Source organism: Equus caballus, chromosome 10 (genome assembly GCF_041296265.1).
Source record: "Equus caballus isolate H_3958 breed thoroughbred chromosome 10, TB-T2T, whole genome shotgun sequence".
In the NCBI taxonomy this organism is placed as follows: Eukaryota; Metazoa; Chordata; class Mammalia; order Perissodactyla; family Equidae; genus Equus; species Equus caballus.
In genome coordinates this window covers 47,319,203-47,345,330 of record NC_091693.1, presented here as the reverse complement: position 1 = coordinate 47,345,330, position 26,128 = coordinate 47,319,203, and the positions used below count along the sequence as shown (strand labels likewise).

The window sequence follows — 26,128 nt, the reverse complement described above, 5'->3', positions numbered from 1 at the left end:
AGGTGATGCTTGGGCTGAATCTTAGAGGATAATAAGAGTTTTTGGATAGTCAAGGGAAAGGACATTCCAGGCAGAGTCACATGAAATGAAAGACTGTGGTAGATTCAGTGCACCATGAGCAGTGTGATACTGTCAGAATAAAAGTTTATGTAGGGGAGTGATGAGAAATGAGGTTAGGGAGCTTGACAAGGGCAAACTGAAAAGGTTTCAAGGGTCATGCTAGGGAGTTAAGGTTCTGTTTCCAAACGCGATTGCACATTGCCTGGCATAGGATACTGATCATCACATCGCCGATGGTTCTGACGCAGAGACTGCTCACAATCGATACAGAAGTCAAAAGGCATGGTTACAGAAATGATGTTTGGCGTTGGGATTGTTATGCTAACATCTTTGCTTCGGGAGAGAAAAATCAATATTGAAGAAGTAAATTTTCTGCATTTTTTAAATTCGAAGATCAAAGACATGAATATGACTGGGCAGCCATATATGAAAGGGATGATGAGTAAAATTGGAAAGCTCAGAAATGATCTACACTTAATACTTACTCAGGGCTCCTGTACATTCCTAATACACTTACTACTAATAGCAGGGATCTTAGCCTGGTGTCTACTGATGAGCTTTTTGGGGTTCTGAAAACATCTTGAAATTTTAGGCAAAATTTTGAGCATATGTGCATTTGTTTATTTTCCTCAGGATAGGGGTTTTGAATTTTTATTGGATTAAAAAAAGTCTTTGGCTTCAAAAAGGTTAAGATCCACTGGCTTCTAACACAGGCAACTAGGACAAAAGGACATAAAGCAACATTGTTTAGACATGGCATTGTGGATAATAGTTGCAAAAATTTCTTTTGGGGAGAATGTAGAGTCAGCAGGTAGGCCAACGCCTAATCATCTAATAAACAATCTCCCAAACCCCAGAGCTTATCATAGTAACAATTTATTGCTTGCTCACCTTGAACATCAATGCAGTCAGTGGTGGGAGGTGGGGCTGAGCATTTCATTGTGTGGGAAAGGTCTTCTGTGCACAGTCCTTTAAAGATCAGCTCCTTCCATGCTGTGGCTCTGCTCTCTCCAGTGTGTCACCTCAAAGGTACCCTGGCATCATCCAGGTAGCAGACAGGGGGAAAGAGAGAGCACGTGGGGAAGGTGCAGCCCTCCTAACTGCCTTGGTGGGGCAGTGGCACATCCCTTCTCACATATCATTCACAAGAACTGGTCATATGGCCCCACTTCTAAGGGCAAGGGAGTGGGAAAATATAGTTTATCTGGGTGCATAGGAAGAGGAAATGTATCTGGTGAATATCTAGCCAGTTTCTGCCATGGGGAGTTTTAAAAACTGTTTGGATTCTTACTGCTGGTCATGGTTTTGGTCTAGTTCTAAATGGAAAAGATGTAATGAACTGGATATCCTTTCTCAAAGACCTTCCTATGATCGAGTGTAACGGCTTTTAAAAAATGTGTCCTTTGTTTAAAAAATGTTTTCGGTCAGGAGCACAACCTCAAGAATTCTGATTCATCAATGCCCTCTAACGTAGTCACCCACCCAATGACTCAGACTGTACGATAGGGGCCTCCCTAAAAAGATTTCTCCCTACGCTCCTTTCTACGCTGAAGATAGCTGATAGTCTTGCAAGGCTTAGTGTATTTTATTGTCAAATCAGATTCACTTCCTGCTTTTGCTCTGATGAGCTTCTTTCTAAAGAATTAGTCCAGGAGCTCCTTAACTCAAACTGCAGACCAAGCCAGTCCCAGAGGGTGACACAAAGACCAAGTGAGGTAGATCGCCTAAGAACTGGAGCGTACGAGAATGGTTTACTTTGAAAGACATTTTCAAGTGACTACTTTAATCATATAGAATTTTTCTAATTAAAGAGCCAATTTAAATGCCAACTTTACTAACTGGATTTTGAGCTACATTTAATTTTAATTGTTTCTGTTCTCTAAAAATATGCATCAGAGCTTGTAATTTTAATTTCGCATTTTACACAGCAGTTAACTCTGCCACACAGTCAGCTCCAGTGGTTGCAAAAGTAGAAATAAGGCTTGCTGAAGGTACAGTTTCCCAGTTCTAAGCTTTTGAAAAATTTATCTGTTGAACTGTCTAGATTGAATTCTGCCCTTTACTGTATCTTACCAGTCTCACAAAAGCCAGCAGACAGTGTGTCTATATGAATGTAACCATGGTCAAATTCTGACTTTGCGTAGTCTGTTTCTGGCTTCAAATAGTTTCTTCTCCATTAAAAACAGTCCTGCCTCTTTCTCTTGATTGCTAAGTTAATATTCTGACTTTGTCTTCATTTGTTTATCTTAAAAATGTATTGGAGATCTTCTACTTAGCGGTGTGACCTTAGGAAAGTCACTGTGCATTATAGAGCCTCAGCCTTTCTGTCTTTGAAATAGGAATAGTCTCACAGGTTTGTTGAGAAGACTTCAAATCAGCTGATGAATAGGAAGGTGCTTTGAAATCTTTCAAGGGCTGTAGAAATACAAGCTACCGTTATCAAAATAACCACCAACCCCCCAAATGGGTGGAACACTAGGTGCTGCAGAAATTGGAGAAGGAAGAAAGTACAACTTGAGAGTGAGAGGTGAGAGTGGGGAGGTAGGACTTGTGCTGGGTCACGGTAGAAGAGGAGGATTTAAATATGTATAGAGGAAAGGAGAGGATACTTCAGACAGAACTGTAAGATCTGTCTTGAAGAAAATGCATGCGGCTGGAAATGAACAACATGAGCTGGCTGGCTCTGAAGCAGGTTGTTGACCTGGCGTATTGAGGAATAAATTTAAAAGTAGATTAGGACTGAGTGGAGAGGGTCTTTTCATTGACAAGGACCTTGGAGCAATTTTTGATTAGGACATCAAAACTTAGGTGGGATGAGGTTGGTGTTTTCAGAAGACTCATCCGGCAAGAAGGGAGAGTGCCCAGATGCACAAAGATCAGTGAGAGGGCTGCCATGCCACTGCTGATGAGAAGAAATAAAAGTCTGAACTATAGAGCAGTGGGGTAAGAAAGAATGGTATATGAGAAAAATGAGAAAAATAGAAAAATAGAAAACCATTACCGTCATCATGTGCCATGGCTGCCACTGCCAAACCCACAAAACCCATGGCATTACAAGAGACTAGCAGGGGTTTGGCAGGACAGGTAAGGGGAACAGTCAAGAATGACTCTAGCTTTAGAGTTTCAGTGACTAGGAAAGTGACATCACCAACAAGCAAGATGGTACTTTTCCGGAGAGAGAAGTGCAGGCTTTCGTGTTGGATGTATTGAGTTTGAGGTGAAAGCTGGAGATCCAGGTGAAAAGCTCAGGACTCCATCACTGCCACTCCTTGCTTTGAATGACATGCTCTTATAATATTGAACTGTTGTAGTCTCTTTCATGTACCATACTGTCAGACTTCCTTACCTTTTCTCTTGCTGTTACCTCTGAATGGAATGCCCTTCCCATTTTTATTTTTATTATTTTTAAAAGTCAGGTTTAGTGATGCATGATCTACATACAGTAAAAATGCATCCTTTCCATATGTGTGGTTTGAGTATTGATGAAAATATGCAGTCATGTAACCACCACTATACTCAAAATATAAAAAATTTCCAGGGCCGGCCTGGTGGTGTAGTGGTTAAGTGCTTTGTGCTCGAGGCCAGAGCTTCCAACCCTATTTCTGGGGTTGCATCTAGAATGTCTCTATCTCAATCACATAAATAATTCTCAAAAGAAAACTAGTTTTTAAAAATACAGTATTTGGCTGGTAGGGAGAGATAGGTAGGGAGTAGGAGGAGCCACATACTCAAATAGTGACTGGATTGTCTCAATTCTCTAAACTCTAGGAGTCAGTTTCCATGCTGGTTTCTCTCCATCTCTTGATCAACAACTCTTGTGCTATATTTTATGATGTTCTTTTCCTTTGGCAATTTTCAGGTATATTCATATTCTTTACATCTCACTCTTCTACTTCCTTCTTGTTCTTCTTTTTTTTCCTGGAATCCAGCTTTAATGTTTCACAGAGTGACCCACATTAAAACAACTCCTATGGAATCTGATTAGGTATAGAGATAAATGAAGTGGGGGGACCTTTAGTCCTGACCGCATGGCGTCCCCAAATCCCAGAAAGTACATTTATTCGGGAGATGTGAGCGTTGGAAATGTATGGGTGTGGACAGGGGCTGGCGGGTGATGGCTGATTCATACTGCCTCCAAAATGCTGGAGAAACATGGAGGCACCTTTGTAAGAAGCAGAGTCTCGCACTGTCTGGACAATGACTGGAGCTTGATCAGCCCAAATGAGGCTTGGGCAGCATTTAGAGGCTGAGGTTAGACAGAATCCTTCAAAAACTCTCCAATTCAGCTAGAGCTCAGGGGGTATGGGTGGTTGGGTATGTAGGGAGAGGGTATCAGGATAATGTTTGCGACAAGGTCTCCTACTTTCCCCTTAAACATATTTGTCATTGAATAGCAGCCAAGATTTTAGGCCAGGACAATTGGCAATGCCGCCCCCTGCTTCTTGTAGGAACCATGGGATCCCTGTGACCCGCACCAAAATCATCATCCAAAGGAAATCTTTACTTAAAGTGGCTCGGATTCCCTCCCACCAAGTTCTTCACTGTCTCTAAAGCTGCCCATGGCCATTTGTACAGGCACAGAGGGAAAATGCACAGTTTTTGGAATGTAGCTCCCTTATCTCTCACAGCAAAATAGCTAAGCCCTCTAGGACAGAGATGCTTTAGACAAAAAAAAAAAAAAAAAATTAGATCTAAAAAAAATGTGGATCTAATGTCTCCTAAGACTTCCCCTGCAAAATTAGGGTAGAGAATTCCTTTGGGCTTCATTTTCTCCCCTCTCCTACTGCACTATAAGCACAACTGAACCACTCTATCACTACAATTGCTTTTTTTTTGGTTCTTGCACAAAACCCGTTTCTCCTGTGAAGCCTTTCATTGATAGCCTATAACCAAAAGCTTTCTGAAATGGAAGTGGGAGGAGATATGTGCAAAGCAAAAAGAAATGGGAAAATGTTAAACAAATGACTTTTCACCTGTGAGATTGGCCTCCCTCTCTTCGCAACCTTGTTTGCCTGGTCTATTAACATTTCAGACTAGAAGAAGATTACGCATTATTGTACCAGCAATTTCTTTATCTCTCTGAGGGTTCAAGTGACAGAGATTGTTAGCCTGAGAAACAGGATGTTTGCATTACTGATTAGGCCATGCCGTTTTGACTGAAATAGTAGAGAATATTCCTGACTGATTTGCGTGTGTCAAATTGGCCTGCGTCTGTCCATCAGTTCGGAGGAGATTTTGTTCCTGCCGCATGTGTTAGACATCACGTCGCAGGTTGTTCTTTCAGAATGTCAGTCACATACTTGCTGCTGCTGATTAAAAACCTTATCTCAACCAAGAAACTGTCTGCGGCCGGTTCTGTGTCTGTGACCGCTGTGGAGTTGTTTGGTGCTTTGGGCCATCTTTCTCGTAGATTCCCGTGGCTGGGTGTTTCGGCCATTTGTGTGGAGTGGAGGCTCACAGAGCTGAGCAAATGACTTCACCATTTTCAACTTAGTTATGCTACAGGGGCAACTGAAGATGAAAACAAACCATATTGCTCCTTAACGAGATTTCTGGCTTACTAAACAATGTTGTCCAGTCATGGCTCTCAAGCTTTGGAATATAAAATACGAATTTCTCAGCTCAACTGACAGAGATTTTGATCCAGTTGAAACAGGCAGAAAGTTAGCCATTGATGATTAAATAGCTAGGAACTAAAGTTTTTTTTCCTTTTTGCCATTACTGATTATAGCCTTTAGCTGTTTAACCCACCCATTGTTATCTGTGCTGCTTAGGCGCTATGCTATGCTGACTCCCACAAGGCTCCTGTAGACAACATCTGCCTGGAGCCTGGGTCACCATGGTCATGGGTATGTGAGCTGTTTTTCAGGAATTAGAACTCCTTGTCCACTTCAGGCCAGTTGAGATTGCCAACTCATCAACTGAGCCCGCGGAGAAGTTCGGTAGGCGACATTTTGATGTCAATAGGCTAAAAACTCCACTCTCAGATCATGCTAATGCCACCATTTTGTGAACATGGGTCCTATGAAGAGGCATGAAGTCTGACTACGCTTGCACAGATCATCAGTCATCTCACCTCTCCTCACCTCCAATCTCCTCTCTCCACATTTCAGACCACCTTGCCCTCATCCTATAAATATCCCTGAGTCTCTATTTTTGGGGAAGAGAATTCGAGGCTCAGGGTCTCGCTTCCTCACATGGCTGCCTTGTGATTAAACCCTCTCTCTGCTGCAATCTCCTCATCTTGGTATTTGGCTTTCTGGGCTGCAGGCAAAAACGAACCTGGTTGGGTAACACAGTAGGCCTCAGTTTGGACCTAGCCAATCTGTTTTTGCTATGTTAAACAGCCTGGTGATTTCGATTTAGATGAAACATGGGACATACTGCAAAAACACAGCTATGCAGCATTAAAGAGTCAAGTGGAGGTTAGGAAATCAGGGTTCTGTCTCAGCAGCCTCGTGCCAAGTCCAAGAGAATGTTGAGGGAAAATCCTAATACTTCTAATTTATAATGAACAGATTGCTAGCACCTAAAGGATATGACTTATGTCTAATTTCTCTTTGGTAATGCACTTTGGATGGTACACTTAGTAGGTAGGCACTAAACAATTAAATCTAATACTTAATGATCTTAACAAATTTAAAACATTTACTGAACATTTTTTATTAATATGAATCAAAATACAGAAACCACACTAGACCCCAAAATGTTTGGAAACTTAATAGCATTTCAAATTAGTCAAGAAAAAAATGATTGATTATTCCCTACATGGTATTATAATGTAGGGGATCAGAATTTGCCACCCCAAAATGTATCTCTTTGGCTTGATTATTTTTAAGAACAAAAGATTCAGAAAGAAAGTTTGATCTTCCCCCTAATTGCCTAAAAGAATTTAAGATAGAAGGCCTATCCCAGGAAGGAGATAATATCATAAGCAACTATAGTGTAGTATAAACTAGGTGTGGCAGACAGAGAGGAGCCTAGCTAGGCCCATCTAATCAAAGTCCCCCCATGTGCCATTGTCTTTGCAAGGTATGGCAGACACCCATTTACCAAACATTTGCTTTTCCAGCTCCACATGAATTGCCTTCCTCTTCTTTGAAGTCCCAAATCACTACCACCAACATCTTCCTTTGTCTTTGGCTGAAGATGATATTTAAGGTGATGCTTCAGCCATTTTGGCAAGTTACTCCGCTTTCCTGGGTTTCTCTCATGTATACATGTTTTAAATTTTGTTTGATTTTCTCCTGTTATTCTTTCTCATGTCAATTTAATTCCTAGACCAGCCAGAAGAGCCCAGAGGGTAACGGAATAGTTCTTCCTCCCCTCCAGCCTCATGACAAGTCAAAGAGAATGTTGAGGGAAAATCCCAGTACTTCTAACTTATAGGAATCAGATGGTTAGCACCTAAGGATCTGATTTAGGTCTTATTTCTCTTTATTCATGCACTTTGGTTGATACAGTTGATAGATAGACACTAAATAATTAAACCTAATACTTAATGATTTTAGCAAATTTAAAACATTTATCATTTACTGAATATTTTTTATTAATATGAACCAGAATATAGAAACCAAACTAGACCTCAAAATATTTGGGAGTTTAGTAGCATTTCAGATTAGTCAAGAAAAAAAAAGATTGATTATTCCCTACATGGTGTTATAACCAATGGGCTTTCCATTTAGATTTAAAAAGAAGCTGAATTTCTACTTCACTCCTCACCTCCAAATGAATTACAGATGAATTAAAGATCTAAGCTAAAAATAAATAAAGCTGTATACATGCTAGAATAAAATACAAATACTTCTTTTTAGTATCTTGGCCATGCATAAAACCAACAAGCCTAAAGTTAGTGATAGACATATTTGACTAAATAAAAACTATGGTGTAATAAAAATATATGAGTCAAAAGTCAAGCTTAAAATTAAAAATAAAATAACTTGAGAAAGATTTTTAAATAGGCAGCTCACAGAAAAATAATTCATAAATGACCTATAATTTATGAGATGATATTCAATTCTGAGCAAAATTATATTAATGCAAATGAAAATAAGATACTATTTTTGATCTATTTCACAAAAATTAACATATTTCATCACATTGTCTTTGAGGGGTAGAGAAGAGCACTTGAGCAAACCCTATACAAGTTTAAAATACACATAGTCTTTGATCCTGCATGTATCCTAGAGCTATAATTGTACATGTAACCAGAACTGGGATGATAATTACAGCATTGTTTGTAATAGTAAAAAAAAAAAACTGGAAATGATCATTAATAGAGTACTGGTTAAAGAATTAATGATCCATTATACTTTGTACTGTTTAAAAACCATGGGGGGCCTGCCCCGTGGCCGAGCAGTTAAGTTTGCACACTCTGCTTCAGTGGCTCAGGGTTTCACCGGTTTGGATTCTGGGCACAGACCTAGCACCACTCATCAATACATGCTGAGGCATTGTCCCACATAGCACAGCCAGAAGGACCTACAACTACAATATACAACGATGTACTGGGGGCTTTGGAGATAGGAAGAAAAAAGAAAAAGAAGATTGGCAACAGATGTTAGCTCAGGTGCCAATCTTTAAACAAAAGAAAATTAAAAAATATGATTAGACCTGCATATTTGGATATGGAAAAACCCACCAAGATACATTGTTACACTTAAAAAGAGGAAAGAAGGCAGGATATTAAACAATGTGTATATTATGTTTCTATTCATTTTCAGCAAAACCCCAGAAAATGTGTGCATATACTAGACAATTTCTGGAAACATTAAGAAATTGTTAAAAATGGATACCTTTGGGAATGGAAGTGAAGATTTTGGGGTAGGAGGAAGGCTTATTTTTCAGTATGTATACTCTTGTATTGCTTGAAAATTTAAAATCATGTACTGTGTCACTGAAATTACTGAAGAAAAAGCTACTTGAAAAAACAAGGGTTTTACATACCTCAGCTGTTCTTCTGATTACAGCAAAATGTTTGTGATAATCAGACTTTGCTATTAGAAAGATCAAATTATGTTTAATAAAACAAATCAACTGAGCATATGAAACATTTACAAAGATGGTTATTTTAAAAAATTCAGTGTGTAAGTGACAAAACTTCATTGGGGGGGCTGGCCCAGTGGTGTAGCGGTTAAGTGAGCATGTTCCACTTTGGCGGCCTGGGGTTCGCTAGTTCGGGTCCCGGGTGTGGACATGGCACTGCTTGGTAAGCCATGCTGTGGTAGGCGTCCCACATATAAAGTAGAGGAAGATGGGCATGGATGTTAGCTCAGGGCCAGTCTTCCTCAGCAAAAAGAGGAGGATTGGCAGCAGATGTTAGCTCAGGGCTAATCTTCCACAAAAAGAAAAAACAACGAAACTTCATTAGGAAAAGTTCATTCATTTGACATAGTCTACGTGTACTTCACTGTGTCATACTGCCAGGCAAAGGCGTTCCTGCACACCCTCTGTGGCATGACGTGCTCTGAGGACTTCATCTAGTGAAGGTGGCTGGTTGGTTGCCGTCATCCCAGTGTCTTCAGCCAGTCTACCTTCTTGGTAATGGGCACTCCAAACTTTAGCACCTGGGAGGGAACTGCAATGAGAGAGGAGTGTTTTAGTTCTCTCACCTACCAGCCCCACCAGTTACCTAAGATGGAGGAAAACAGGGCTATCAGGTATGGGATAGAAGGGTCAGGAATACACGAAAGCAGCTATATAAAAACATCTTTTTGTTAACAGTACTGTTAAAAAAAAAAAAACAGAATTCAATCGACTGAATTTGAAGATCTAATTGTCTTTATTCAACGATTCGATTGCATGGCATCTCCCCCGGCAAGCAGAGAGATACTCTGAGTAGATGTACAAGTGGAAAGTTTTGATTGGAAGGACGGTGGAGCAAGGAATTTATTAGCAAAGGAAAAGAAAGGATTGCTTCAGGTGAGGTCATCTTATTTCGAGGGGAAGGAAACAGCAGAGATTTTATAGTTCAGATTATCAGGAAATTTCAGATTGACTGTTTTAAAGGTCACATTTCTGGGAGGGGTTGAAACTGCAATTAAGTTTTGGTTTATTGCCGTGGGGGGCAAATGACTCCATTTTGGGCCTGTTGCTTCTTTTTTAACAGTACTTTAGCCAATTACAATTAAAAATTATATTTCTCAAATTAACTAAAAATTAATTTCCTCAATTATAATGAAAAGTAATATAGACTCATTTTAGAAAGTATAAAGAAGTATAATTTATACTATATTAATAAAGACAATTTCTCTAAACTACGAACACAAATGCAAAGTTTCCTCCAATTTTTTGTACAGTAGTGCCCCCTTCTCCACGGTTTCAAGTTTTGAGGTTTCAGTTACCCATGGGTAATTGCAGTCCAAAAATATTAAATGGAAAATTTCAGAAATAAACAATTCATAAGTTTTAAATTGTATGTCATTCTGAGTAGCATGATGAAATCTTACACCATCTCATACCATCCCACCCAGGATGTGAATCATCCCTTTGTCCAGCATACTGTGCGTCAGTCACTAAGTAGCTGTTCAGTTATCAGATTGGTGGGCAGGGTATCGCAGTGTTTGTGTTCAAGTAACCCTTATTTTACTAAATAATGGCCCCAAAGTGCAAGAGTAGTGATGCTGGCAATTCAAACATGCCAAAGAGAAGTTATTGTTATTAATCTCTTATTGTGCCTAATTATAAATTAAACTTTATCACTGGTATGTATAGGAGAAAACATAGTATACATAGGGTTCAGTACTATCCATGGTTTCAGGCATCCACTGGGGGTCTTGCAATGTATCCCTCATGGATCATGGGGGACTACTGTATCCTGTTGATCATTTTAAGGAGAATACGTGGACAAGGATGGGGAGTCACTTATAATTTACTTATGCATGTGCACAGACAAAAGTCAGCAGGCAATTCTTAACACATGTATTTTCTGTTATATATAAGAAGTTGGAAGTGTTACCCCTGAGTGGGGAAGTTGGGAGTCTGGAGACGGGGAGAGGTCACACATGTGTGGAGGGGACTGTTTTGACTACTCTTTTGTATAATTTATTTTGTCGTATCATGTATAAAAAAATACAAAAATACTGTAAATTTTAAAAACACTCTAAAAACATTCATTTGAATCCCCTAATATTTTTAATTCTTACATAGGAACATATGAAATAAAAATAAAACCTCTTACTAAATCATAAACCAAATAAGAATAGTAAGAGCACACAAGAAAGATCATTTCTACTTAATCAACCAGATAAAAAAAGAAAGAAGGATTGAGAGAAGGGCCAGGAGAGGGAAGAGAAGAGAATAAAGGAGAGTGAAATGCCTGACTGGGAGGGAGGGGGGAGGAAAAGGAATTTTTCCATAAGACCTCAAAGTTTCCTTCCCCTGAAACTTCGAAGGCTCCAGATTTCCAAAATAAGTCTGCTACTTTGAAGATATACTGCCAATCCTTTGAGATTTGAGTGATAGAAACTCATGAATAATGGTGACATCAATTGTCACCAGGAAAAGGTGACTGGATAGAGTAGATATTGAGAGAAACCACTGGAAGGAGATAATGGAAATCTGAAAAGGTGTAAAAATGGAAGCAAATCAACTTAGTACAGCTAATAAATGACAGACAACTTGGCTTTCTTTGGTCAGTTTCTTCCGTTGTTACACAAGAGTTACTTTTTGTATCACAGGGGCCTTCTCAGCTCTCCTCTTGGGAGGTTGTTGGTAGTTTCTAAGCCAGTTCCTACAGAAATGCACTGAGCAGAGTAGATGGAGACAGGAGCCTTTTTAGGATCACAATCTCTGTGTGGATAAAAGCAGTCACAGTCGTAATCTGAGGAGCTGGGTGGGTTTTAGGGAGATACTGTGTTGGCAATCTTAAAATTAAGTGTCCCACAGCAGGCAATTCTTAACACATGTATTTTCTGTTTAGGAAGAAACTGAGCTTACTAAAGTGAAATGAGAAAAAAACCCCAAAAGTCACAAATATTGAGAACCAATCAGTCCTCAGAACCACCTCATACCTTTTCCGTGCATCCTTATTAAATCCAAATGCTCATTTAATTTTAGAAAAGTCTAAATGGTCATGTGTCTTATTTTCCTGCTTCCTGCTGGAACAATGTTGTAAGCCTGGAAATGTTCTATATCTATTATCTGAAATTTACAGCTCTTCCCCTGAATAAGTAAATATCAGGTACTTAGCTAATTAAATGTGATACTCAAAGGGTCTTGTTTATAGGAAAGAGTCAACTTTCAGGATGTTGTGTGTAAATCTCGATAAAATTACGTAGAAAATGACAGCGTGCTCTTGTTTCATAGGCTGACCTTGTGGTCACCACCGCCTGAAAATGGCTCAAAACAAAAAATGATCTAAGAGTTGAAACAAGATAAGATCAAATTGATGTCATATAATTACATGAAGTACCATTCAATCACTGGATGGAATTTACTGTTGATCCCTGGGCTTAGACGCAGGTGGGAACATGCAGTTCTTATCACTCTGCTGCTATAAAAGATAGGTGAGGACAGTGTTAACCTCAGTTACTGAGAAATCACAAGACGAAGCTAGAGTCCCTCTTCAGAGCCACAGTCAACTGCTCTGAACACATCCTACAAAAAGTCCAGAGGAAGGTAATATGAATGAGACAACTTTTGGGATTTTAACTGAGTGGTGAGTGAAATATTTGAGAATATAGGGGAGCTGTGCATAAACCTTAGTAAGAAGAAAGACAGGCATTTACACATTCTCTTTTCAGCACTCACGATTGAATTGGGAGGAAGTCTGCAGAATTGTGGTCTGTGATCACAGGCTAAGATGTTATCTAACAGAAGCCAGAAACCAAATGTCTCCTGCTGAGATGCGTGAGTGCCTGTCAGTATCTAAAAACTTTCCTTAGGAAATATTGGATGTCGTTTGAAAGGCATTCTTTTGAGTGACTTCCGAGAGTCAGACAGAGGGCGAGTAGACATTATGTATGTTGCTGATATTGTTCTATTTACAGTTTTTACATGATTCGTAGCTATACCTTCAAGCTGGCCGGTGACAAAGCAGCTCAGCTGTCCAGCTGAACAACCATAGCTTCTGATGTTTTTGAATAGATGTCCTTGAGTGGACTTGAATAGCAACACTGAAGTCTCTTGAACAACATCATTTCCATTTTTACTTTCATAAAATGCTACAAAAGTAAGAGTTAATAGTACTTCTCCAACTATTCCTGGTGACCTTGCAATTCTAAATCGCTTCCTTAAGTCCGGTTGGTTTGTTCCAACTGGAATTTCTGGAAACCCTTGCTAACCTTAGTTATATTTGCATCAGCGCTAGTTGAAATGGCAGCTGGTTGGGAAATTAAGAGCAGAAAATAAAAGTGCTCTTTTTGTCCCTCCTTCTTAGTGTTGAGGAACAGGCTTCGGGCTCATGGTAGAATTATGGGCTGACATTATGTGAGTCCCTTGGGAATACAGAAACTCCATAGGAACTTTTCTTTCCTAAGTTCTACATTCCTTTTCTACTCAAAAGTAAGATATTTTACATTAGAACAGAGGAATATTTTTAAGTTTCTGAAGATGCTTTCTAAATAATTACTTAACACCAATTCAATTATTCAAAATATTGGTCACTGAAATTTCATTGAAATACTTTGCTATAGTCTTGAACTATTTTAGAAAGATAAGAACAATCATTTGTGAAAAATTTATGTTTTTTCATTTCAACTTTAACTTTGGTCTTGGTTTAAGTTTCTTATTTCCTTTTGCAGTAATAGAGTTGTTTAAGTTTTGAGTCATATTTCTTACCATTTCCTGCTGAAAAGTGCAGCATATGACCAATGCTAGAAAAGCAATTGATTACATTCCAGAACGGATTTTCAGTTTCATTGTACATTTCTTTTTCATGTGGGACTCAAATTTACGTGAAAACTCAAAGTAAGACTGGCAAATAGAAACAGTAAAATTAGAAAGTAACATGCATCTTATTCAAAAGTAGATCCAGATAATTTGCTTTCACAGAGAGGAAATGTACAGGAATAATTGATATTTCCATTGAGAACAGCATGACCTACAGCACCAAGCTTCTATTTTTTTTTTTCTTTTTAAAGATTGGCACCTGACCTAACACCTGTTGCCAATCTTCTTTTTTTTTTTCTTCTGCTTTTTCTCCCCAAATCCCCCCAGTACATAGTTGCATATTTTAGCTGTGGGTCCTTCTAATTGTGGTATGTGGGACGCCACCTCAGCATGGCTTGATGATCCGTGCTATGTCCTCACCCAGAATCCAAATCGGGGAAACCCTCGGCCGCTGAAGCAGAGAGCACGAACGTAACCACTCTGCCATGGGACCGGCTCCCAAACTTCCATTTTTACAGATTGTAAATCCGATAGCAGTTTGCTATCGGATTTATAATCCTTGCAAATTCTAGTGTTGGTCTGTAACGTTTCAGCATTACCCTTGTAATGTTGCACAAAGTAATCCAGTAATTCTTTGGTTCTTCAGATTCAGAGATAACATTGTAGAAGTGCTCTAGCATCCTTAATACACTGAGGTCTAATTGAGAGAGATGGTGAGAGAGAGAGAGAAAGGGAGAGAGAAGGGATTTAGGCTGGACCGGGAGTGGAATCAAGGGCAATATTAGGAATGAGATTAGAAAAGACAGAGGTAACAGCATGATCCAAGTGTGGATCAGTGTCCTAAAGGAGGAAATGGATTAACTGTGTGCCTCTAGGCTGCAGGGGTGGTAAAGATGGAAGGGCACTATTTTAGGATCAGACCACTGTTCAGGTGCCTTTGGCAAACCCTTTTACTTCTCTGAGTGTAGTTTGGTAGTCTATGAAATAGGTGCCATAATAACGCTTTCCTCACAGAAACGTAAAGAGAATTATGCAAGGGCGTGTGTGGGAAAGCAAATGCTTCTCCTCTTTTCCCCACTCCCCACCAACCAGACTCCAGTCCTCCCAACTTGATCAGCTATAAATGCCTCTGTATCCAAATGAAATGACTTCCTTAAGGCTGTTCTGAAGAAAGCGAAGTTAGATAAATACGTAAGATAAAAAATTACATGGCAAGTTACATTTAAGCTGGTACAACACAAAGTTGCTCTAAAAAAAGATGTCAGCATCCTATTTAGGGATATACCATCTGAAAAATTATTTAAGAAGTTCATTGTAAAATATAGAGATTTGAAGGCAGTATAGTGAAGTGTGGTTCAGAGCTTGGAGTTTGGAATTGTGAAGAGACATTCTAAAATCGTGGCTCTCCCAGTGGCAAATTTTGTGACTGAATAGGTTACTTCACCTCTAGAATATCTTTACCTGCCAAAATGAGAATACTACCTCACTGGGATGTCATGGGTATTGAATTTCTTTGCGTGTTCAAGGTGCCTAAAAGAATATCTGGCACATACAAGTGCTCCATTAATGGTAAGTATAATTTTTAAAGTGTAAGTTATTATTATTACCAAATCCAGTATTGCAGATATTGTGTAGAACGCTAAGTCCAAAATTTTTCACACTTTGTTTCATTGTCCCTGGTAGAGTAACTGAATATGTGTTATGTAACTTACTCCCCACGGAGGAAAAGTACCAACCAGGAGAAAGTAGAGAGGCAAGATTGTGGTCCCATATCTCAAACCCTGGAGGAGAAATTTTGTTATAAGAGAGAGCAGTTATATCATTTATCTATCGCTGGGCTTCAAACTACCCAAAAACTTAGTGGGTAAAACAGCAAGTTATTATTCTCTCTCAAGGTTCTGTGGGTGTACTGCACTCAGCTGGGCAGTTCTTTACTTGGGTTTCTCATGCCTTTGCCTTCAGGTACTGGCTGGGGCTGGAGTCATCTTAAGGCTCAACTGGACTGGCCATCCAGGATGGCTTCTTCACTCATTATTTCTTGGCCTCTTTCTCTCTATGTGGCATCTCATTCTCCAGGGCCTCTCCTTGTGGCTTGGACTTCTTATCCTACAGTGGTCTCAGAGGAGTAGCACTTCTCACATGGCAACTGGCTTCTAAGAGAAAGGAAGCAGGAACTGCCAGGTCACTGTAGGGTCACAGCCCCAACTGGCCCAGTGTTACTCCTGCCATTTTCTATTTGTCCAACTAGTCATAGGGCCCGCCTAGATCAAATGGGGTACAAAGATAGACCCATTACTTTTTGATGCAAGACTGGCAAGGTCATACTGCAGAGGAAATGTAGGCTGAGAGAGAATTTTGTGGCCATCTTTGGGGCATACAACCTGCCATCGCAGTGAAAACCTGGGGGCAATGAACAACGAGGGGGCTTCTCTTTGCAGCTCCCCTGCTTTGTTTTGATCACAGAAAAAGATACTTATAAAGTAAAAAGTGCTGGGATTGAAAAATCTGTAATCCCAGCCTGTCTATCCTATTATTGAAAGACTTCAAGGCAAATTAAACATGTTTTTATACTATAGTGTTTTTAAATGGGAGTGATACTTGGTGCGCCAAAAGATTGCATGAGAAGAGCTGAAACATAAAGTATAATGTACAAATTTTAAAAGTTACAAGAAAGATTCTTACATTACTAGAATAATGCTCCATAAAAAACTTCTCTGGCCTTTGGTGTTTAATTTTTCTGAGTGATAAATTGACACTATCTGATGTTTTATTCCCGATAGCATTTATTGCTGCAATAGTGTTAAAAATTGACTATTTTTAAAAAACATTTGAATTTCTCATTTAAGACAATATTTTATGGTGCATAGAGTTTGTCTTATCAAAATTTCTTTTCCATTTAGTATGTAAACAATTAAAAAATGCTGATGTACTGGAAAAACCAGAAGGGTAATGGAAAAACCAAGATTTTAATTACATAATTATGTTAACATTGTAAAGTGTCTTTAAATAACAATTAAAGTAGAAAGTGTACATATTGTTATAAGCCCCTTAAATTTAGTCAATTAAGCATAGAAATATCTCAAAATATAATTGTTACAAGAATGGCCATAAAGGAATTGAAATCATTCTTATAATTCTATGAAACCTTCAGTTTTCTTCTAAATACTCCCTGCTCTTTTGCTTTATTTTTAAAATAAATACTTTAAGGCCATCTTTTGTTCTGTTCTTTATGGAAACCCCCATGTTTTGCAAAGCATGGCTGTACAAGCTGTGTGGTTTATTTCTCTTGTCTCTGAGACCTCTTTTTTCACTTCTTTTCTCTCCATTGCATCTGGAAAACAAGTTTGTTCCCTTTTAAAATTTTGTGAAGGCTCAAAACACTGTTAAGTGACTGATAAGTAGAATCTCATCCCACATACTGCCGCTGAACCGTGTGACTTCACTTGGCCTTGTTTCCTCTGGGGCGCTTCGGGGCTACGCTATTCACACCTTGACATTCTGGGGAATTGTGAGAACTACAGAATACATGAAGCTCCTGTACAAATGTCAAAACAATGAGATATATATTTATTGCTGTAAATGCACATGCTCTTTGTTCTCATTAGTTTTGCATCTCTCCGTTTTCACGTCTCCAGCTTACCAAAGCAAATGCTTTTATTAGAGCCTTGATCACCTTAACTCCTAGTAGTTTGCCTTTGTGTCTGGATCAGATGGCAGGAAACATTCATATTTGTGTCACCCATACTTGGCATAGTGCCTGGCTTGTAGCAGGTACTTATTCAGTCTTTAAATCTTCCAAGCATTCAATTTGGACCTTAAATTTGGCACCTAACAAATGTTGAACCCCTGTCAAATTATCCAAAAGTCATCTTTTTATAAGATAGAGGAAACATGAATTATCTATATCAAAGAATGGCTAAAAGGATTTGAGGCACATTGTGGGAGTATTAAACAGTCTCTACTCGTTTATACCTCCCATTTCTCAGCCATCCTTTGTCACTCTCTTTGGAGACAACTATTAGTGAATGTGTTAATCGGTTTCCAGGTCAGTCTAGTACCTGGGAACAATATTTGAGCATCTACTTGGAAGAAGAGGGAACCTGGAGGATTATTTAGGTTGGGGACAGAGCATAGGATCATGCAAGACTCTCACTGCTGGACCCAGGCTTCAGCACATGTTACAAGAGCAAGGTAAAAACCCACTTACTGCAACGAGAGCACACGAGGAAAGAAAACTAGTAGCCAAGCCCACTCCAAGCTCAGTTTCCTGACCACTGACCCCAGACTCTTTAAATTCATCCACCTGGAGACAGAGGTGGTCGCTAGGCAGGAGGTAGAAGAGAGCCAGCTCAAGGGCCTGCTCTGTGGGAGTGGGTGGGATGCAGGATTCTGAACATCCTACTTTCCCTTGCGACTCTCCACCTTCAAATCTTTCACCAAGGCTGAGCTACTGCTATCTTCTCTGGACCAGGCAGGATGTTAAAACTTACAGGCCTGTTTTCTGTTAACAAACAATTACTGAATACCTATCTCATGCCAGGTGGTGTGCTGGGGCTTAAAGGCTTTACTTTCAAGGTTCCCTTTCATTAGTTACTGTTCACTGAAGGCAACTTACTTTTCCTGTCCTTGGTAGTTAGCTGGGTTAGATGGGGCTAATGAGGTGAAGCCTTAGGTTAACCCTCTAGAAGTCAGTTAGATTTAATCTATTTTGTTAACAAAGAATCATGCCTCTAATCCTAGCCAGTCATCTCAAAAATGTGCTATGAGTCAGTTGGGCTTCCTGGTGTGGAGAGTAGGGTTGAGTCACCCCATCTATCACAAGCATCAGAAAAACCGAAAACCTCGCTCTCTGGCAGTGGGGGAGCAGTGGCAGCGTCTTTGCAAGCGAAGGTCAGGATGTCACATTGTACCAAGCACTTGCAGTCTTTTTGGAACAATCTTTTACATATAACTATAGAATATGTATATGTATATATACATGCAAACATGCACATCAAACCATGATATATAAGAGATAAAAAAAATCTACTTTGCCTTGAAGTCTTGCAATAATAGAATAGACAGGCTGAGATTACAGATTTCTCAATCCTGGTAATTTACTTTATAAGCATCTTTTTCTGTGATCAAAACAGAGCAGGGGAGCTGCAAAGAGAAGTCCCCTTGTTGTTCATTGCCCCCAGATTTTCACTGCAATGGCAGGTTGTACGCCCCAAAGGTGGCTGCAAAAATCTCTCTCAGCCTACGTTCCCTCTGCAGTATGACTTTGTCACTCCCACATCAAAAAGCAGCATGTCTGTCTTTGTACCCCATTTAATATATGGGTGGATGTGTATGATACTCGGTGAGTCATATTTATGTATATATATATACAAAATATGCTGTATATATACTTATATATGGCTTGCATGGTACCCTGGAAGAGTGTTTACCTATTTTACAAATCATTTAAATGTTAATTATAAATAATCACAATAATAATATTATGTCTGACTTAGAACAATATTTATTCAGTGATAATCATGGATGAAGGAAAATAATGCCCATAATTACTTGTGTATAAGTATGTATATCAGGTAGAAATAATGACATATATATGTTTTAGCTTTACCTATATTTAGGCAGTCGGTTTTTCTATATTATAAACTGTTAGTTCTACGTCTGACAAATTATTCTTAAAAGACGTAGGAGTTGATATAAACATCTAACAAAAACATGGTCTTATTATGTCAGTCTACATGAAAAATAACCACAAGTTTGACTCACGTACAATTTTAAATCTCATCCTGAGATGTCTTTTTTTTCCCAAAAAAAAAAAAAAACCCTTTTTTCTTTTGAATAATTATAGACTCAGAGAAAGTTGTGAAAAAATGTTCAAGGAAGTCCTAGGTACCCTTTAGCCAGTTCCCCCAGTGATGATTCCTTGCATAACCATAGCACAGCGTGAAAACCAGGAGATTGACATTGGTACAACCCTCAGAGCTTATTCAGATTTCACTAGTATTGTGTGTGTTTGTCCGTGTGTAGTTCCATGCCGTTTTATCCTGTGTGTACACTAGTGTGATAACTATCACAATCAAGATGCAGAACTGTTCCATCACTATAAAGCTTCCTTGTACTATCTTTTTATAGCCACAATTACCCCTCTCAGCTCCCTAACACTAACTCCTTGAAACTGCTAGTGTATTCTCCATCTCCATGATTTTATTTCAAGAGTGTTATACAAATGGAATCATACAGTATGCAACCTTCACTCAGCACAATGCCCTTGAGATACATTCAAGTTGCATGTGTATCAATAATATATTCCTTTTGTTGCTACATAGTATTCTCTAGTATGGAAGTACCATTGTTTGTATAACCCTTCATCTGCCAAGGGCATTTGGATTGTTTCCAGTTTTGGACTCATAAATAAAGCTGCTATGAACCTTCCTATACAAGTTTTGTAGGAACACAGTTTTCATTTCTCTGAGATAAATGCCTAAAAGTGCAACTGCTGGGTTATATAGCAGTGCATGTTTAGTTTTACAGGAAAATCCCAAACTGTTTTCCAGAGTGGCTCTACCATTTTATATGCCCACCGGCAATGTCTGAATTTTCCTGTTTCTCTGCATCCATTTGGTGTTATTATTTTTTATTTTCGCTATTCTGTTAGGTGTGTAATATCTCATTGTGGTTTTAATTTGCATGTGCCTAATGACTGATGTTGAATACTTTTCATGTGCTTATTTGCCATCTATATATCCTCTTCAGTGCAATGCCCATTTTCCAGTTGGATTTTTTTTTCTGTTGAGTTTTGAGAGTTCTTTATATATTCTAGCTACCAGTCCTTTGTTGGATATGTTGCTTGAAAATATTTTCTCCAAGTCTGTATCTTGTATTTTGATCCTCTTAACAGAGGACTAACCCATAATTTGGATGAGGTCCCATTTATAAATTTTTCCTTTTATGGATCACACTTTTGTCATCAACTCTAAAAACTCTTAATGTAGCCCTTGGTCTCCCCAATTTTTTCCTAAAAATTTTATGGTTTCACATTTTACAGTTCAGGCTATGATCCATTTTGAGTTGATTTTCATATAAGGTATGAGATTTACATTGAGGAATTTTTGTTTGTTTTTGTCTTTGTTTTGCCTATCAATGTCCAATTTATCCAGCAGCCATTGTTGAAAAGGGTAAATTCCTGTGTTAAATTGCTTTGCATTCTTGTCAAAAGCCAGCTGGGCATATTTGTGTAGGTCTAGTTGGGGTTCTCTATTCTGTTCCATTGATCTTTGTGTCTACCCCTCTGCCAGCATCACACTGTTTTGATTACTGTAGATATACAATAAGCATTCACACTGGGAAGAGTGATTCCTCCCGTTCTGTTTCTAAATTTGTTTGATCTGTTCTAGATCCTTTGCTTTTCAATAATAATAATCTTGTCTATGTCTACAAAAGTTATGCTGGGATTTTGATAGGAATTTCATTAGATGTTGAGGTCACTTTGGAAAGAATTGACATTTTTACTATATTGAGTCTTCCAAATCATGAATATGATGTTTCTCCATTTATTTAAATCTTCTTTGATTTACTGCATCAGTATTTTGTAATTTTCAGCATGCAACTTTTGTACATATTTTGTTAGATTTATGCTTAAGTATTTTCTTTGGAGTGATTGTAAATGGTACTGAGTTTTTAATTTGCTTTCACGATATTGTTTTTAGTATATAGAAATGCAGTTGATCATTGTGTCATGCAATCTTGCTGAAATCACTAATTAGTTCCAGGACCTTCTTTGTAGGTTCCTTTTTTTTTTTTTTTAACAGATGATCATGTCATCTACAAATAGGGATAGTTCCATTTCTTCCCTTTCAATTTGTATGCCTTTAATTTCTTTTTCTTGCCATATTGTGCTGGCTAAAACTTCCAGTAATATATTGAATAAGAGTGGTGAGAGTGGACATCCTTGCCACACTCCTGATCTTAAGGGGAAAACACTCAGTTTTCCACCATTAAGTATGATGTTAACTGTAGGTTTTTGTAAACGCTCCTTATCAAATTGAGAAAACTCTTTTGATTCTTGTTTGCTAAGAGTTTTTACCATGAAAGAGTATTGGATATTGTCAAATGCTTTTCTGTGTCAACTGACGTAATCATACGGCTTTTTTCTTCTTTATCCTATTGATGTGATGGATGACATTAAGTGATTTTCAAATATTGAACCAGCCTTGCATGCTGGGAATTATTCCCAATTGGTTGCATTGTATAATATATGTTACTGGGTTCAACTTGTTATTATTTTGTTTAGGATCTTGACATCTAACTTCATAAGATATACTGGACTCTAGTTTTCTTTTGTTCTGTATGTGTCTGGTCTTGAGGTCAGGGTAATCCTGGCCTCATAAAATGACTTGGTCATGGTTTCTTCCTCTTCTATTTTCTAAGAGAGATTCTGTAAAATTGATGTTAATTCTTCTTTAAATGTTCTTAATTGTCTTTTTATTAGTAAATGATGCTCTGACTCTCTTATCTCATGGTTTGAGCAAAAGGAATCCATAACACTTTCACTTTAAAAATAGGGATAAAGGGGCCTGCCTGGTGGCATAGTGGTTGAGTTTGTGCACTCTGCTTTGGTGCCTGGGGTTTACGGGTTCATATCCTGGGCATGGACCTACACATGGCTCATCAAGCCATGCTGTGTCAGTGTCCCATATGCAAAATAGAGGAGGATCAGCACAGATATTAGCTCAGGGACAATCTTCTTCAAGAAAAAAGAAGAAGATTGGCAACAGATGCTAGTTCAGGGCCAATCTTCCTCACCAAAAGAATAAAAGTAAAATAAAAAAGAGGATAAAACCTTGCCTCTTTTATCTTACATGAGATTTTTCTGGGGCATGTAGGGATACAATCCAATTTCCTGTCTCCCCATTCTCAGATGTAGTTAGGTCAATGCCTGGATTTGGTAAGTCACTCAGCTGACCTTGGATAGCCCATCTCATGCACTCAAAATGCTAGATAAAGCTGTATCTACAGGTATAAATAAGTCAAGAAGTGCATTTAGGCAAACTTTGATTAACATTCTCTGCTGTCTACTCCTGCCACGTTGCTGGGTCAGCACTTACTGCTGCACATTGACAGTTAGCCTTAAAGCTCACCCACCACCAGTGAATAAAAAGCCACATGGTAACGTGGGAATGGGAAGGATGGGCTCAAAGGCTTGTATATTTTATATACCATACAAAAGCTCATCTATCTATCCATCCATCTGTCCACCCAGCCTTGTACATATTCTTAGACATTGTCAAGTTGAAGTTTTATGTTTTTCAAATAAGGACATGGAGGCTTCTTAACAGAATGACATATTGAAAAAACAGAATTTATTGTTGATAAGCCTGATTCTACTGGTTGATGTGAGAAATAGGGAGATTCAATTCCCTGCCTCTTTCCCAAAGAGAAATTGTGTTTTTATATATGGCTTTACAGTGTGTTGGGGGCTGCCAACAGAGGGGTCAAGACACCGAAGACTATTATTAGTAGTAATGTTAAAACTACTGGCTGTTGTTATGCCTGGGAAGCCAATTTTAGAGTAACTTTTTTTCCCATGTCTGTTTTGCAGAAGAGCCATGGATTACCACAGAAAACATGCAGCTGTCATCCTGGCCACATTGTCCGTGTTTCTGCATATTCTCCATTCCTTTCCTGATGGAGAGTTTACAACGCAGGGTGTGTGACCGAACTTGGATTTGCAGTAATAAGAAAAGCACATTTCTAGATGTACATCAATACTCCATTAATTACATTTCCACCTTCTTTTCAGATGTGTAATAAATCTTTGCTGCTGGGTACATATCTAGGCACTTGAAGATTGTGAACATAAAATTAAATTAGTTTCCAAAAATGTACAGTGAAAACGATATCTTACATGTCCATTTAAATAGCAGCTGGTACATTTTCATCTGAAATAGATTCCTGATTATTCTTTACCTAAGTTTTACCATCAGAAAATTCTCCTTATTCTGTTAAGCTCGTTATTTTTATTTTTATTTTTTTGACATTTTTCCCAGAAGGTTTGAGAGGATTTTAAAGTTGCCTTTGTAGATGAATTTTCACATCAGCTCACAAGTGAGAAAAACAAAACCACTTTACACAGTAAATTTGTTTTGTTATATTGTTTGAAAAATCTCATATAGTGGCTGATATAATTCCATCTGCTATGAAATTGTGAGCTACTATTGGTTATGGTTTTTCTCTAGACAAGTGGTAATATTTTCATCTCAGTTTGTAACTATGAATGCCTGATCTAACATCAGGTTCTCTACAGTCGACAAGCTTTCTTAATTCTAACATACTTTTCTCTGTCAATATTTGGAGTTTCTATGAGGAAAAAACAATAGCAGATTCGAAAGGGGAAAATATTTTGCTTCTGGGCAAAATTCTCCTTTCAGGTGAGCATGGAGCTTTCAGTTGTCAAGTTTTGTGTTCCCTGTCGACACACCATAGGCTCACTATTAGCACTGGGGTAGAGAGAGACACTGCTGCTATTGAGATTTCCCGTGCATATCTGCAAAAATTGTTTTCCCATGAAAATAACTGTAATCAGTACAAATAAATATTAGGTATGAAGATTACCATATAGCCAAAAGTATTTATTTATTTTATTTCCAATAGAAAAAGAATATTTAACATCCCATTAAAAGCAAAAATTCATAGTTTCCTTTTGAATCATTTTTGGATTATTTCAGTCTTTGCCTTTTTTGTGATAGATTGCCCAGAATGCAAGCTAAGGGAAAACAAGTACTTCTTCAAACTGGGCGTCCCGATTTACCAGTGTAAGGGCTGCTGCTTCTCCAGAGCGTACCCCACTCCAGCAAGGTCCAGGAAGACAATGTTGGTCCCAAAGAACATCACCTCAGAATCCACATGCTGTGTGGCCAAAGCATTTATCAGGGTAAGAACTTAAAGGGCCCCAGAAGCTTTCTAACAGTTTAACCAGAGGAATGTCCCAGAGCACACCTGTGGGGTTTAACGCCAGAGGTGTGTGATGACCTATCCTTTGTGGGCATTTGTGCAAGGAGGGGCTGCATTTGTCCCCTTTAATCAAAAGAGCCTGTAAGCGTGCCGGTACGGGCTGGATTTATTCAGAATGAAGAGAATAGGGGTAGAGGTGATGAGGGGCATGTTGGGAGAGAGTATATACCACACTTAGACAACGCAAATCTAACATTTTAGAGTGAAAATATCAACTGAAAGGGAGAATATGCAAATATAGCAAGCATTTATTTAGTTCAGGTGGCTATGGACAATTTTATTTTACTGTTTTCAATTTTGCTTATCTATCATCTATCTATCTATTGTCTATCTATCTATCATGTACTCACCTATCTACTATCTATCTACCTATTATCTATCTATCATTTATCTGTCATCTATCTATCTTTTATCTATCTACCATCTATGTATCTATTATCTATCTATTATCATCTATCTACCTATTATCTACCTACCGATCTATCATCTATTATTGATCTATTTATCATCTACCTACCTACCTATTATCTACCTACCTATCTATGATTATCTACCTATTATCTATCTATCCATCTATCATCTATCTACCTATTATCTATTATCTGTCTATTAGCAATCTATCTGTCTATCTAATTCCTCTCTCTCTTTTTGTTCCTTCCCCCTCAGGTCACAGTGATGGGAAACATCAAGTTGGAGAACCACACCCAGTGCTATTGCAGCACTTGCTATCACCACAAGATTTAAATGTTTCACCAAGTGCCTTGTGGATGACTGCTGATTTCCTGGAGTGGAAAATTAATTTGTTCAATGTGTATGGCCTTGTGAGATACCCCCCACCTTTCTCTTACCATTCCCCTTTGGCATGCTTCGAGGATATACTGCAGCTTTGTTGTCTTTCTCTTTATCTGACAGTCTGATCGGCAGTCTAGCTCTTTTGATTTGGAATGAAATACAGCATTTAGCATGATCACAAAAAGCTGGTTCCACAGGAAATAAAGTCTTTTAAATCATCAGTTTATCATTGAATTCTATTTTTTTCTTAAAAGTTTAAAGGCAGTTGTTTTTGATAGGGTTAATTGAAAGGAGTGAGCCCATGAGTAAGCGGGGGCCTCACGTACTCAGTGACCTGACACTGGAGAGTCTCATTCCCGTGGAGCCTTCCAGAACAAGTGTGGCTCCTCCAGGCAGGGGCCAGTTACCAGACAATCCCCTGGGGGGGAGGGAAGAAAAC

General features: G+C 38.6%; 1 protein-coding gene across 3 annotated transcripts; it reads left to right on the top strand.

Annotated features, from left to right (window-relative positions):
- Window positions 1–12,457: 12,457 nt before the first annotated feature.
- CGA (glycoprotein hormones, alpha polypeptide) lies at window positions 12,458–25,910 on the top strand. 3 transcript variants are annotated; one of them, XM_005596790.4, is made up of 4 exons: window positions 12,458–12,678; window positions 23,486–23,592; window positions 24,633–24,817; window positions 25,564–25,910. In XM_005596790.4, exons 2-4 carry the CDS (start codon window positions 23,493–23,495, stop codon window positions 25,639–25,641), a joined length of 363 nt encoding a protein of 120 aa, XP_005596847.3. In that variant the 5' UTR covers window positions 12,458–12,678; window positions 23,486–23,492; the 3' UTR covers window positions 25,642–25,910.
- The last annotated feature ends 218 nt before the right edge of the window (window positions 25,911–26,128 follow it).